General features: G+C 37.9%; 1 protein-coding gene across 1 annotated transcript in view; it reads right to left on the minus strand.

The window, feature by feature from the left end:
- Positions 1 to 14,841, minus strand: part of DGKK (diacylglycerol kinase kappa) — a 173,529-nt gene that overhangs the window by 103,843 nt on the left and 54,845 nt on the right. The window contains exons 4-5 of the mRNA XM_040468943.1: positions 13,230 to 13,310; positions 10,924 to 11,028 (exon numbers count right to left, since the gene is read on the minus strand). Coding sequence (XP_040324877.1) covers positions 10,924 to 11,028; positions 13,230 to 13,310 — 186 coding nt within the window. The remainder of the gene's footprint in view (positions 1 to 10,923; positions 11,029 to 13,229; positions 13,311 to 14,841) is intronic.

Genomic DNA, 14,841 nt, shown 5'->3' on the forward strand with positions numbered 1-14,841 from the left:
ATTTTTAAAAAAAGTTAATATGTTCTTCTCAAACTGTTCCAAAAAATAGAAATTGAAGGAAACTTCCAAGCTCATTCTATAAGGTTAGCATTACCTTGATTCCAAGACCTTGATTCCAGACAAAGACCTCACTAAAAAGGGGAATTACAGGCCAATATCCCTGATGAACATAGATGCAAAAATTCTCAATAAGATACTAGCAAATCAAATCCAATAGTACATTAAAAGAATGATTCACCATGATCAAGTGGGATTTATTCCTGAAATGCAGGGGTGGTTCAATATTTGCAAATAAATCAACATGATACACCACATTAATAAAAGAAAGGATAACAACCATATGATCCTCTCAATAGATGCATTAAAAGCATGTGACAAAGTACAGCATTCATTCTTGATAAAAAATAAACTCTCAACAAAGTAGATATAGATGCAACATACCTCAACATCATAAAGACCATATACAAAAGACCTATAACTAATATCATACTCAATAGGAAAAACTGACAGATTTTCCTCTATGGTCAAGAACAAGACAGGGATGTTCACTTTTATCATTACTATTTAACATTGTAGTGGAAGTCTTAGCTTCAGCAATCAGGCAAAAAAAAAAAAAAGAAATAAAAGGCATCCAATTAGGCAAGGAAGAAGTCAAATTTTCACTATTTGTAGACGATATGATACTCCATGTAGAAAACCTGAAAGGGGGAACCTGGTGGCTCCATCAGTTAAGTGTCCAACTCTTCGTTTTGACTCAGGTCATGATCTCACAGTTTGTAAGATCCAGCCCTGAACTGGGTTCAGTGCTGACAGCGTAGAGCCTACTTGGGATTCTCTCTCCTCTCTCTAGCCCCTCTCTCCACTCATGCTCTCTCTCTTTCTCAAAAGAAATAATAAATAAATTTTTTTGAAAAGAAAAGGAAACCTGAAAGACTCCATCAAAAATTTGCTAGAACTAATACTTGAATTTAGCAAAGTTTCAGGATATAAAATCAACATATAGAAGTCTGTTGCATTTCTATACCCCAATAATGAAGCGGAAAAAAAAAGAAATCAAGGAATTGATCCCATTTACACTTACACCAAAAACCATAAGATACCTAGGAATAACCTTAACCAAAGAGGTAAAAGATCTGTACTCTAAAAACTATAGAACAGTTATGAAAGAAATTGAAGAGGACACAAAGAAATGGGAAAATATTCCACGCTCATGGATTGGAAGAACAAACATTGTTAAAATGTCTATACTCCCTAAAGCAATCTACACATTTAATGCAATCCCTATCAAAATACCACCAGCATTTTTCACAAAACTAGAAAAAACAATCTAAAATTTGCATGGAACCACAAAAGACCCCGAATAGCCACAGAAATCCTGAAAAAGAAAATCAAAGTGGGAGGCATCATGATTCCAGACTTCAGGCTATATTATAAAGCTGTAGTCATCAAGACAGTATGGTATGGGCAAAACACAGACACATAGATCAATGGAACAGAATAGAAAAGCCAGACACGGACCCATAAGTATATGGTCAACTAATTTTCCACAAAGTAGGAAAGAATATCCAATGAAAAAAAAAATGACATTCTTTTCAACAAATGATGTTGGGAAAACTGGACAGGAACATGCAAAAGAATGAAACTGGACTACTTTCTTACACCATACCAAAAATAAATTCAAAATGGATTAAATACCTAAATGTGAGATAGGAAACCACCAAAATCCAAGAGAAGAGCACAGGCAGCAACTCTTTGACCTTGGTTAGAGCGAGGTCTTACTAAGCAAGAGAAACAAAACCAAAAAGAAACTATTGGAACTTCATCAAAATAAAAAGCTGCACAGTGAAGGAAATAATCAACAAAACTAAAAGGCAACCTATGGAATGGGAGAAGATATTTGCAAATTACATATCTGAAAAGGATTAATATACAAAATGTGTAAGAACTTATCAAACTCAACACTCAAAAAACAAATAACCCAGTTAAGAAATGGGCAGAAGACATAGACACTTTTCCAAAGAAGACACCCAGATTGCCAACAGACACATGAAAAGATGCTCCGCATCACTCATCATAAGGGAAATACAAATCAAAAGCATGATGAGATACCACCACACACCTGTCAGAATGGCTAAAATCAACAACACAAGTAACAACAGGTGTTGGTGAGGATGCTGAGAAAGAGGAACACTTTTGCACTGTTGGTGGGAATGCAAACTGGTGCAGCCACTCTGGAGAACAGTATGAAGGTTCCTCAAAATGTTAAAAATAGAACTACCCTACAACCCAGCAATTGCACTAATAGGTATTTACCCAAAGACTACAAAAATACAGATTCAAAGAGGGTACATGCCCCCTGATATTTATAGCAGTATTATCAACAGTAGCCAAACTATTGAAAGTGTGCAAGTGTCCATAGAGTGATGATATAATATATATATAAGTTCCCCATATATATAGTATATATATAACATATATATATATGTATATGTATAATGGAATATTATTTAGCCATCAAAGGCAATGAAATCTTGCTATTTTCAATGATGTGGATGGACCTAGAGGGTATTATGCTAACCAAAATAAGCTAATCAAAGAAAGACAAATACTATATGATTTCACTCGTGTAGAATTTAGGAAACAATACAGATGAGCATGTGGGAAGGGAAAAAAAGAGAGAGAGGGAAATAAATCCTAAGAGACTTTTAACTACAGAGAACAAATTGAGAGTTGATTGAGGGAGATGAGGGGGGGGATGGGCTAAATAGGTGATGGGAATTAAGGTGGGCACTCATTATGATGAACACTGGGTGTTATATGTAAGTGATGAATCACTAAATTCTTCTCCTGAAATCAATATTACACTATATGTTAACTAACTAGAATTGAAGTAAAAATTTGGGGAAAAATAAAAAATAAAAAAAGTGTACTGTTTAGTTTCCATATATACATGAATTTGCCCATTTTATTGCTGTTATTTATCTCATTCCATTATGGTCAGAAGAGATACTTGGAGTGATTTCTATTTTCTTTTTTTTTAAATTGAGAGACAGAGTGTGTGGAAGTGAGTGGCAGAGGGAGGGAGGGAGAGAGGGAGAGAAGGAGAGAGAGATTGAGAGAGAGAGAGAGAGAGAGAGAGAGAGAGAGAAGAATCTTAAGCAGTTTCCACACCCGGCATGGACCCCTATGCAGGGCTCAATCTTACAACTGTAAGATGATGACATAAGCTGAAATCAAGAGTCATTTAACCGACAGCCACCCAGATGCCACTGATTTCTATTTTCTTAAACTTGTTAAGACTTGTTTTGTGACATAATTTGTTACTATCCTGGAGAATGTTCCATGCACCCTTGAGAAAAATGTGTCTTGCTGCTGTTGGGTGAAAATTTCTGTATATGTCAGTTAGGTCCATTGGGTCAATAGTGTTATACAAGTTGGGGCGCCTGGGTGGCGCAGTCGGTTAAGCGTCCGACTTCAGCCAGGTCACGATCTCGCGGTCCGTGAGTTCGAGCCCCGCGTCGGGCTCTGGGCTGATGGCTCGGAGCCTGGAGCCTGTTTCCAATTCTGTGTCTCCCTCTCTCTCTGCCCCTCCCCCGTTCATGCTCTGTCTCTCTCTGTCCCAAAAATAAATAAACGTTGAAAAAAAAATAGTGTTATACAAGTCAACTGTTTATTAATTTTCTGTCTTCAGGCTTTACACATTATTGTAAGTACAGTATTGACGTTCCCTATAATTATTGTATTGATGTCAATTTCTGCTTTCAGATCTGTCATTATTTGCTTCATCTATTTAGGTACTCTGATGCTGGGTACATATATTTTTATAACTGTATTTTTCCGTTGAATTGACCCTTTTATCATTATATAATGCCCTTCTTTGTCTCTAGAAACAGTTTTAGACTTAAAGTATATTTTGTCTGATATAAGCATATAAGTATATCATAAAGGCATATGATATAAGTACCTCTGCTTTCTTTTGATTGCCATTTGCATGAAATATATTTTTTAGTCTTGTTCCCTTTCAGCCCATAATTTCTTCAATTCTAAAGTGAGTCTTGTAGACAGTGTTATTTCTGGATCTTATTTATTTATTTATTTTTGCATTCAGGTACTCCATGTCTTTTTTAAGTTTTAATTTAAATTCCAGTTAGTTAATATACAGATTAATATTAGTTTAAGAAGTACAGGTCAGTAATTCAACACTTCCATACAGCATTCAGGTCTCATCACAAGTGCACTCCTTAATCCCCATCACCTATTTAGCCCATCACCCCCATCCATCTCCCCTCTGGTAATGATTAGTTTGTTCTCTTTAGTTAGGAATGTGTTTCTTAGTTTCTCTCTCTCTCTTTTTCCCCTATGCTCATTTATTTTGTTTCTGAAATTCTACATATAAGTGAGATCATATGGTATTTTTCTTTCTTTGACTGACCTATGGGGAAAACTGCACTGTTGATGGGAATGAAAAATGGTGCAGCCACTCTGGAAACGAGTATGGCAGTTGCTTGAAAGCTTAAAAATAGAAGTACCCTATGATCCAGTGATTGCACTCCTAGGTATTTACCTAAAGGATACAAAAATTACAGATTCAAAGGGGTACATGCACCCCATGTTTATAGTAGCATTATCTACAATAGCCAAAATTTTAAAACAGCCCGAGTGTATGTCAACTAATGAATGGATATACATATACATACACACACACACACACACACACACACACACACACACAATGGAATATTACTCAGCCATAGAAAAAAATGAAATCTTGCAATTTGCAATGACATGGTGGAGCTAGAGAGTATTACAGTCCATATCTTTTGATTGATGACTTTAATCTATTTACACTTAAAGTAATTGTTGGTGAAGACTATTACCACTCTGATATTTGTTTTACATATGTATTTCAGTTGTTTTGACTCTGTTTTCTTTTCTTGTCTTTTTTTATTGTTTGATGATTATTTTTTTGCAGAGATTTGTTTTGGTTTTCTTCTCTATCTTTTATGTATCTATCATAGGTGTTTTTCGGGGGGAGGCAGCTCAAGACTTGTATAAAATATCTCATAGTTATAACATTCTATTTTAAGTTGTTAACAATTTAGCTTCAATAGCACACAAAAATATTACACTGTTACTCCCCCCACCAAACACATATACTTTGTGTTCTTATAGACAGAGTTTGCTTATTTTTATGTTATGTATATATCCATTAACGAATTTTTACCTACTAACTTTTATTTTAAGGTTATAAGAAATTTATCCACTACATAAATTAACACATTAATTGCCATTGTTATATTGATCCTTCTACAGATATATATTTTCATTGACTTGTGAGATTTATGCTTTCATAAGCATTCATATTGTTTAGTGTGTTTTTATTTCAATTTGAAGAACTCCTCTAAGCATTTCTTGTACCCATTTTTAAGGCAGGTCTAGTGGTGACAAACTCCCTCAGTTTTTGTTTGGGAAAGAGTTTACCTCTCCTTCATTTGAAAGGATAATTTTACCAGGTATAGTATTCTTGTATGTAAGTTTTTTTTTCTTTCAGCACTTTGATTACATCATCTCACTCTTTCCTGGTGGGGAAGATATATATGAAAAAAACTGCTTATAGTCCTATTAGGGCTCCCTTATATGTAATAGGTTACTTTTCTCTTGCTGCCTTCAAAATTCTCTTTGTTCTTGACTTTTAACAATTTGATTATGTCTTGGTGTAGTCTTCTTTGTGAAGAGATCTTGTGTGAAGTCTTTTGAGCAGCAATGGAGCTGGAGTCCAGGATGTGCGTACGGCTGCAGGAGTGGAGGTTGTGATTCTGGTTGTGGGGGGGATCAAGATGCAAGATGCATGAACTTGTATTTCCAACTTTCTCCCAAGATTTGGGGAGTTTTCAACCATTATTTCTTTAAATAGCTTTCTGCCCCTTTCTCTTTTTTTCTTGGATTCCCATAATGCATATATTTGTTTGCTTTTATCCATGCTTTTTCATTATTTTTTTCTCTTCTGACTGGTTTCAAATTACCTGTTTGCAGATTCTTTCTTTTGCTTGATCAAGTCTGCTGTTAAAGCTCCCTGCTTCATTTTTCATTTCATTTATTGTATTATTCAGCTCAAAAATTTGGCTCTTTTTTAATGATTTCTTTTGTTGAGATTCTCATTTTGTTCTTGTATTATTTTCCTGGTTTCACTGAATGATCCATCTGTGCTCTCTTGGAGCTCACTGAACTTCCTTAAAACAATTACTTTGACTTCTCTTTCAGGAAATCCATAGATCTTTATTTCTTTGATGTCAATTACTGGAAAACTATTGTTAATTCTTTGGTTGTGCTCTGTTTTCTTGTTTTTGTTTTTTGTTTTTGTTTTTGTTTTTTTTTTTTGTATTTTTGGTACCATTGCATTGATGTCTGCACATTTGATGGAGCAATCACCTCTTTCAGACTTTACAGATTCTCTTTGGGGATAAAGACTTATCTATAGGTGGGTGTAAGGATATCAATTTGGGTTGGATATGGCGGCTCTGGTTTCAAGGTGTGCAGCAGCAGTTCCTGCTTTAGGAAGGGCACAGCAGCAAAGTTTCAGTGGAGCTCCATCAGCTGAGGCCAGTGTTGGTCAAGGCTGTGGGATTCCACAATGGTGGTAAGAGCTGTTGTGCTCCTTGGTGGTGAAGGCTCCTTGGTTATCCTGTTCTCCTTTTTCTCTACAAAGGAAGTCATTGCCAAGAAGATCCCTATTATTGTTGAGTTCAGTGTGTGGGCACACACGTGTCTGTAGGTGCCTGAATCAGGGTCACAAACACATTTGCCGTGGCAATGGTGTTGATGTCTGGGCTGTGGGCACCTGCAGAGTGGCCATGGCACTGGGGTTGGAGTTCAGGGTCATCCAGAAAAACTGGTATTATGGACTGGGGCGTAGGTGTATTTATCATGATGCCCTGGTGTGTGTGGCATGGATATGTGCTGAGCAGCCATGGAGCTGGAGTCCAGGATGTGTGTACGGCTGCAGGAGTGGAAGTTGTGATTCTGGTTGTTGGGGGGATCAAGATGCAGTGTTGGCAGCTTAGTGGGGTGCATGCAGTGGCACTTCCCCAGTGTAGGCACAGTGGTAGCAGCTTTTTCAGGGACATTAATGCAATACCTCTCTTGGGGAGCATCACAGCAGCATGGGCTCCAGGTAACTGATTGTTTTAGCATCAATAAAGTCTGTAGAGCATCTCCATGGTGGAAGTTGCATGTGTCCACAGCATTGATGAGGACTGTTGGAATCCTCCTGCTCTCCTTTTCCCTTATGGAGGGAAGTCAGACTAAGGGGATTCTTTTTGGCCCCAAGCTCTGCCAGACTGGAGGCTGGGGCAATGCATGTAAATAACTAGCTATGCTTTTCTACATGGTCATTCTGTCTCTGTGCTCCATAGAGTTTCTACAGCTTCTTTATTGTATTCTGGAGCTCTTTCAGAGCTATTCTAGCTAGGATGTACCTCTTTATTTGTTGTTCTTGATGTTTTTGTGGGAGAGAGGCTGAGCATTGGGACCTCCTAATCCACAATCTTTCTGATGTCACTATGAAAAATTAATTTTTTATACAACATTCTCAGAAGCAGTTCCTTAAATAGTTTGCTTTAAATGCTTCTAGTAACAGGAAGGTTTCTACCACAAGGGGCAGCAGATGCCATTCTTGTAGCACAAACTGAAATGTTAGAAAGTTATTCTACTAGGCCAAAGACTAGAAAAACGTTCTAACATTTAGACCTTTAACAACTGAATGGACTCTTTTGTAAGAATCTTAGTTCCCCATCTTTGGAAGCATTCAAATAAAGGCTGCATGACTTGATCTAAAGATGCTTTAAAATCTAGAATCTGGAGTCTAGATGACTCTTAAGGTCCATTCCCATTCCCATAGTCAATGGGTCCATGACAAGTCATTAGAAAAAGCTAACCTTTTAATCTAGTCTTTTAAGCAATTGCTTATTTCTAATTTTCTCCTTTCTATTCTTTCTTAAGTCTCCCAGACTCAAACCTTTTATCTGCCTATCACTTTTCTCTCTGCTTTGCCTCTTTCATACATTTAGATTTTCCCCACCTCCATCTCAGCATCTACAATTTGTCTTCCCTTTCTATCTTCATTCTGGGGCTTAACTTTGTCTTGTCTGAATTAATGTATAGCTTCATCTATGATCTTCTGTCCTCTGGTCTTTCCTTCATCTAATCCAGCTTGTACTTCTAAAATATCCTTTTGATAAACTCTCTTCTCTTTCCAATCCGTCTTTAAACTGAACTTTGATCATATTGCAACTCTTCCCTACTCTTTATTCTGGCATTGATAATCCTCTACAATCAACTTCAGGCAACCTCTCCAGACACTTCTTAAACTCACTTTCCCAAACTCTTCTGGTTAAATGGAGTCCCCCTTTTACTCTGTTACAAAAAGTTTCTGTTTTTCTGTTACTCACCTTTTGCTTATACCAATTCCCCTGTTTAGGACTTACCCTTACCCCTAGTTCCCTGTCACCAATAAAACCCCATTCATCTTTCAAGGTCAGTCTTAAATCTATCCTCTATTATCTCAGGAAACTTCAGCCCATACTTATCTCTTTCTCTCCTGAACTCTTATACTACTTTATTGTCTGTTTCATTCTTCTGGCATTCAATCATGCACTGTCTTGTAACATCTCTGAAAACTATTATTTATCATGAGTACTGTCATTTAACTGTTTCTTTTGTGTATCTTGTCTTCCCAACCACCTAAAACGCTCACTGTGGCTGGGAGCCAGTCACACCTTTTTTTTTTTTTTAATTTTTTAACGTTTTATTTATTTTTGAGACAGAGAGAGAGAGAGAGAGAGAGAGAGAGAGAGAGCATGAACGGGGGAGGGGCAGAGAGAGAGGGAGACACCGAATCGGAAGCAGGCTCCAGGCTCTGAGCCATTAGCCCAGAGCCCGAGGCGGGGCTCAAACCCACGGACCGCGAGATCGTGACCTGAGCTGAAGTCGGACGCCCAACCGACTGAGCCACCCAGGCGCCCCAACACAACTTTTCGATCCTCCATGGAACAGAACTGAGCACCTGCTAAGGGCATATTCCTTAATGTGTACCGACTATTTTGTAGTAAGTTATCCAATTACTTTATACTGACTTTAATAGACCACTAAGTCTATAATTAATCTTCTTCACCCTATATCAGGCATTGCTAGTGACAGAGACTAAAAGAGACCATTAGAGATAAGGTACATATGGGAGAAAGCATATTTGACTTTTTAAGCGATTGCAACCTGAAACTCAAAATTCTTCCAAGAGAGTAAACAGGTATATTATTTTTTTTCCTTTCTGGTTTGTGCTGGGTAGTCAATACCTAGATGTTTAATTCAACTAAATCAGGAATAGCACATCAATGCTCTGATGGCTTTCTCTAGAAGCATTTGCATTTCTAGACTAATAAGTAAAATTATACTATATAACCTTTTATGCCAAATTGAAAGTGTGTATTTCATGAGAAATGCTACAGTTTGGATAGAGATAAACCACGGGAAGGAAAGGGATTGACCCACAGGGATGATGATGGAAGAGGAGCATGCAAATCACAACTTTTTGTGGCTACCACTAATTCTATGCCATAGTTGGCTCAATTGGAGTGGGGGGGAGGAATGGGATGAAATCCTCTATTAGGAAAGTAAGAAGAAAATAACAAAGGAGTAAAAAAATGAGAGTATTTAATATAAAGACCATCATCAGATTCTAATCAAGAATCTCTCAATTATGCATAGACAATGTGAGCCTGGGAGAGGCCTTACAGATATGTGGAGAGATACCTAGGCCCAAGTTCAGTCAACTTATCATGTACTAATAGCCATGTGTAGCAATGAAAATCAGTGTTTAAGAGCCAGAGGAGTCATAGGGAAATGAGGACACATGGTTTTCTCCATGGCATTATTTTTACTTATAAAACCCATTTTTATCATTGGTCCATCCCAAATGCCCATAAAAATCCTCTATCTTTTGCTAGTTAATTAAAATATCAGCTTCTTTTGCTTTAGGATGAACTATGTATCATTCTCTTTCTAAACCCTGGCTCTGAGATTACCCTCAGATTGCTTTATTCATTTAAAAAATATTTATTGAGCCTCTACTATGTGCCACACACTGATACAAGGAAACAAATGACAAAAATCCCTCCCCTTTTGAAACTTCTAACTATTGTAGGTCTTCAGAGGAGTGGAACGAGGGCATAGCCCAGAGTTTGAATGGTATACCATTTGTTGCAGGGAGCAGTGGCCAGAGGTTTGGTATTAATAATAAGAAGAATTCTGCTAATCTTTGGAGAGGACTGCTCCTTGCTCTTCCTCCTACATTAGCATAGAGTTTAAGGACATAGGTTTTAGAATCACACAGCCTGGGTCCAAATCCTGCCTTTTCTACTGAATAGTTATTTCATCTTTGTCTATTTTTTTCTCTTTTGTGAGCCTGAGTTTCATTAGCTGTTATTGTAGTCACTCAGCAGACCCAGGTCAAAACTGCTGATTACAGCTTTGCTAACATGAGAACATCGAGATTAGCTGCTTACATACATCTTGAATGACTCATCCATCGGGCATATAGTGACATCTACATATCAAATGGATGTGTAAAGAGGAAGGCACTTGTTGGGATGAGCATTGGGTGTTGTATGTAAGCCAATTTGACAATAAATTATATTCATTAAAAAAAGAGGTATCTAAACCACATATTTACCATGGTTTGAGTCTAAGTGAATTATTCCTATTTATAAATAGTTCTAAACAAGTTTCCTAATGATATCCATCTATAATTCCTGACCAGATGGTCTCTCTACTTCCATTTTCTATTTCCCTTTTTGAAAGGTGGCTTAACTAATACAACCAATTAAACATTTACTTCTGAGAGTTGTGTGAGTTATCTACTATTTTTCTTACCTTGCGAATTTCTCCCTGTTGAACGGTTTTTATGACATTGATCCATTCTTCCATGTCTTTCCGGTTGGGTGCAGCCAGGGTAACTTTTCGTTGTGGTGTGATCACCTAAACAAAAAGTCACATTATTAGCTGGGTCACATTCTACAAGTTTGCCCCCAAACAGAGCCTGTGAACTCTCTAAGGAACTAGGCAGGACTATCAACCACAACCCAAGCCACTTTTTTTTTTTAATTTTTTTTTCAACGTTTTTATTTATTTTTGGGACAGAGAGAGACAGAGCATGAACGGGGGAGGGGCAGAGAGAGAGGGAGACACAGAATCGGAAACAGGCTCCAGGCTCCGAGCCATCAGCCCAGAGCCTGACGCGGGGCTCGAACTCACAGACCGCGAGATCGTGACCTGGCTGAAGCCGGACGCTTAACCGACTGCGCCACCCAGGCGCCCCAGCCAAGCCACTTCTTAAATGTAAGACAAATTCTCAGATACCTACCCCAAATAATAATAATGGTAATAGTAATAAATAACACTTTAATGGCACTTACTATGTGCCAGTTACTGTTCTATTACACCTTATGTATACTATTCATTTCAATCTTCATTAAAACTCCATGATATGGGCATTATTATTTTTCTCATTTCATAGTCAGGAAAGCTAAGGCAAAGAAAGTTTAATGACTTGCTTAGGGCCACCTAGTAGTTAGAAAGCTGACCTAGAATTAAAATCTAGATTCTTTGGCTCCAGAATATATACTCTTAAGTACTAAGCCATGCACCATCTATTACTCCAGAGAGGTTGCCTGAAAATCCTACTCACTGATGCTCTATCTACTTAAAAATGGTAAAAATGGTATACACTTCAGCAGGGTGTACCTCTTTCTGTTTGAGGAGAGAGTAAAAATAGTGAGGAATCTAAAAATCCAGTTTCTCTCTTGCTTATGGTCAAGCCAACCTGAAGAGAATTTTACCATTATGTCTCTTAATCCTGGTTGGTGTAAGAACCCCAGCAGGAATAATGAGAAAGCTATGCTGAGGATCTAACAGAGGTAGACCATAGTCAGGACTTGGTTTTTTGCCAGAAGGTGGGAGGGACACAGATGGCTGTAGCATCAGTGATTGCTTCAGTAACCCTACTTGTCTTTAATACAAGCCTCCCAAATCTTGGAACTAGTGCTCACAATGCCAACAAGCAATTGTTTTTTCTCCTTTTGCATGTAGCACAGCATGATTCTGTGATAGATGGGAATAGAATCTAGTGGGAACTGTGATGATGCCACTCATTTGGTCCAAACCCACTCTTGTGTGGGGCTGGTGAACAGTGCCTCTGTGTTTTAATTAGGCTAAGGGACATCCTAGTCCTTGGGATTTCTTTGTAGAATAAAAACGAAAAACATTAGCCTGTATGCTCATCACCCAAAGGTTGAGCTTTTGGGGACTGGGACAACAGAACTGTTAACTTTACCCTAGGTCAGTGTGATGTAATAAGAGAGAAATGATAGTAGGGTCTCCCTCTTATAGCCTATTGCTTTCCTTTCAAAAGATTATGAAGTGTGGACCAGCGATAGAAGTAGAGGTATTGGGCCTGTAGCTCTTTAGTCTGCTAAGTACTGCTCTCCTGAAGGGGAACCCCAGTCTCCATAACCCATCACTGAGGCTGGAAGAAGACAGTTCTGGGAGGAGGTGGGTAGGAGAATTCCTGGGCCAATGGGCTTGCTATTTTTCAGTGAGATTTCTGGTCTGGATTCACTTGAATAACAAAGACTTATGACATTTCAGCAGTGCCAAACCCTTGAATGCATCCATAGAAAATCCTCTGCTTTCTTTGAGGTGCTCTTATCAGTAATCTCAGCACAAGGTAGTTTTCACTTTGGATTTAGGTTATTATCTATCAGATCAAAGGAGAGAGCATCATGTAGTTTGATTTTCCTGATATGTTATACAACATATTAGCGGTCTTTTGAAAGCCTCTCAATGATACTCTTCTAAATCACCTTCACCAGGAGGATTGATTTTTTTCATAATAGTCACTTCCCCACCACCCAGAAGTCAGTTCAGATTTATACCAGGCTGGTATTAGAGAATAGGGACATCACTTTCCCCCCCTATCAGTGGGCTGGTAGAGAATATTTACATGAATAATTTTCAGCACTCACTTGCAATGCTTACTTTAAGTGGATTCCCATATACACTTTAGGATCAAAGGAGACTTGGGAAACCTGAACTCCAAAGAGGCAACACATGGGTATGGCAACCCCTTTTCGCAGCTAGCTCACACCTCTACCCATTGAGTCATTTCCAATGTTACTTACACAAAAGCTATGGAAAAGATTTCTACAGCCGCTTTCTGCCAAGGCGACCTGAGACAGATCAATTGTTTCAAAACGTGCAAACTAGGAAGATACAAGAGGGAGAAGGAAAAGAATCATCTGGTTAATAATGTCAACAGACACTAAAAGGTAAACACACACACACACACACACACACACATACACACAAATAGGCATTTTTAGCAGCCATGAACCAATCATATCTCTGGCTTCAGTGCTGGGATTTATTTAGCATCATGATTTTTTGTTGATATATCCTGTGACAAACAAAAACCAAACCAAACTAAAGCAAAACACAACACTTCCTAAAACTCTTATGTGGATTTACAGGAAGGCTTAGGTGGTTCAGAATTATTCAAAACTAAGGGTTTATGCTGGAGAAGATAAAGGGATATGGTTTAACTAAGGGCCTAGTGGAGCAGATAGAAGTTATTAGTTCCTATTTTATCAGCTGGCAACCTCTGACTTTGTTGCTAGTCCTATCCAGTTTGAGGCCTGCATCTCCTTATAAACTGGTTCTAATAGGTAACATCCAGCCAGCAGCAAGGATAGCAGCACTAGGAATACAGATAGGGCTGGCTTCACTGGTATGCATCTTATGCATTCATACAGGGCACCATGTTCAGCAGGGCCCTGCACTTGGTTTAATGTTCTGCTATTGCAATCTTGACATTTTTAATAATTTTATCCTTGAGTGTGTATTTTGTAAATGAAGTCCAGTGGGACAATGGCTCATGGACATGAGCAGGGGAGATATGCACAATCTGCATGTCCACCCCATGCCTTGTCACTCCATTTGCATTCATGATGCCCATGAGCATACAATTCCAGTGGACTCATGATATGTAAGAGTTCAGTAAGACTCAAAGCAAATATAAGGTAAGCATGCTGTACCTATGATTGAGGACGTAAGGGAACTGTTAGCCCTGAGAGTCCACAATTTCTGTAGAGACCAGGACTTGCTTCAAATACAGAAAAAGGCAATAGTGTTCTAAGAAACATGAACAACCAAGGAACCCTATTGTGTTCTTTCTTACTTATGTTACTTCCCTGTATTGGCCAATAATTTATGTTGAAAATGATAACATTGAAGGAAAGAAAGATAGGGTAAGGGCATTGGTAGAATGTGTAAATATCAAGATGTGAAATAAAAACAGTTGAGCTGGTTTTGTATACTGTTAAGAACAAAATATATATGTGTGTGTATGAGCTACTAAATACAACTTATATAATTTTTGTGGTTTTTCATATAAATTAAATGCTTTTATATTTGTTTTTATAACTGACATTGTACAATGTGCAGATGAATGGCAAAAATACTCATAATTTAACATTTTATTTTTTCTTTACTTAGAATGACATTGAAAAACAAATTAAAGATGCCATGACAAATCATTGCATTATATTTTTGTATCTTTAATGACATTTTTTCCTTGATTTTTAAATAAGGGGCCCTGCATTTTCATTTTGTACGAAGACCCACAAATTATGTAGTTGGTTCTGAGTGTAGAAGCTAACTGAGGAATCTGTAAAAGGGAAGGGAAAGAGGAAGGGGAAAGGAAAAAACAGTATCCCCCCATTTGGCTCAAAAGAA

The sequence above is a fragment of the Herpailurus yagouaroundi genome, unplaced genomic scaffold (genome assembly GCF_014898765.1).
Source record: "Herpailurus yagouaroundi ecotype Mexico unplaced genomic scaffold, PumYag 67793, whole genome shotgun sequence".
Classification (NCBI taxonomy): Eukaryota; Metazoa; Chordata; class Mammalia; order Carnivora; family Felidae; genus Herpailurus; species Herpailurus yagouaroundi.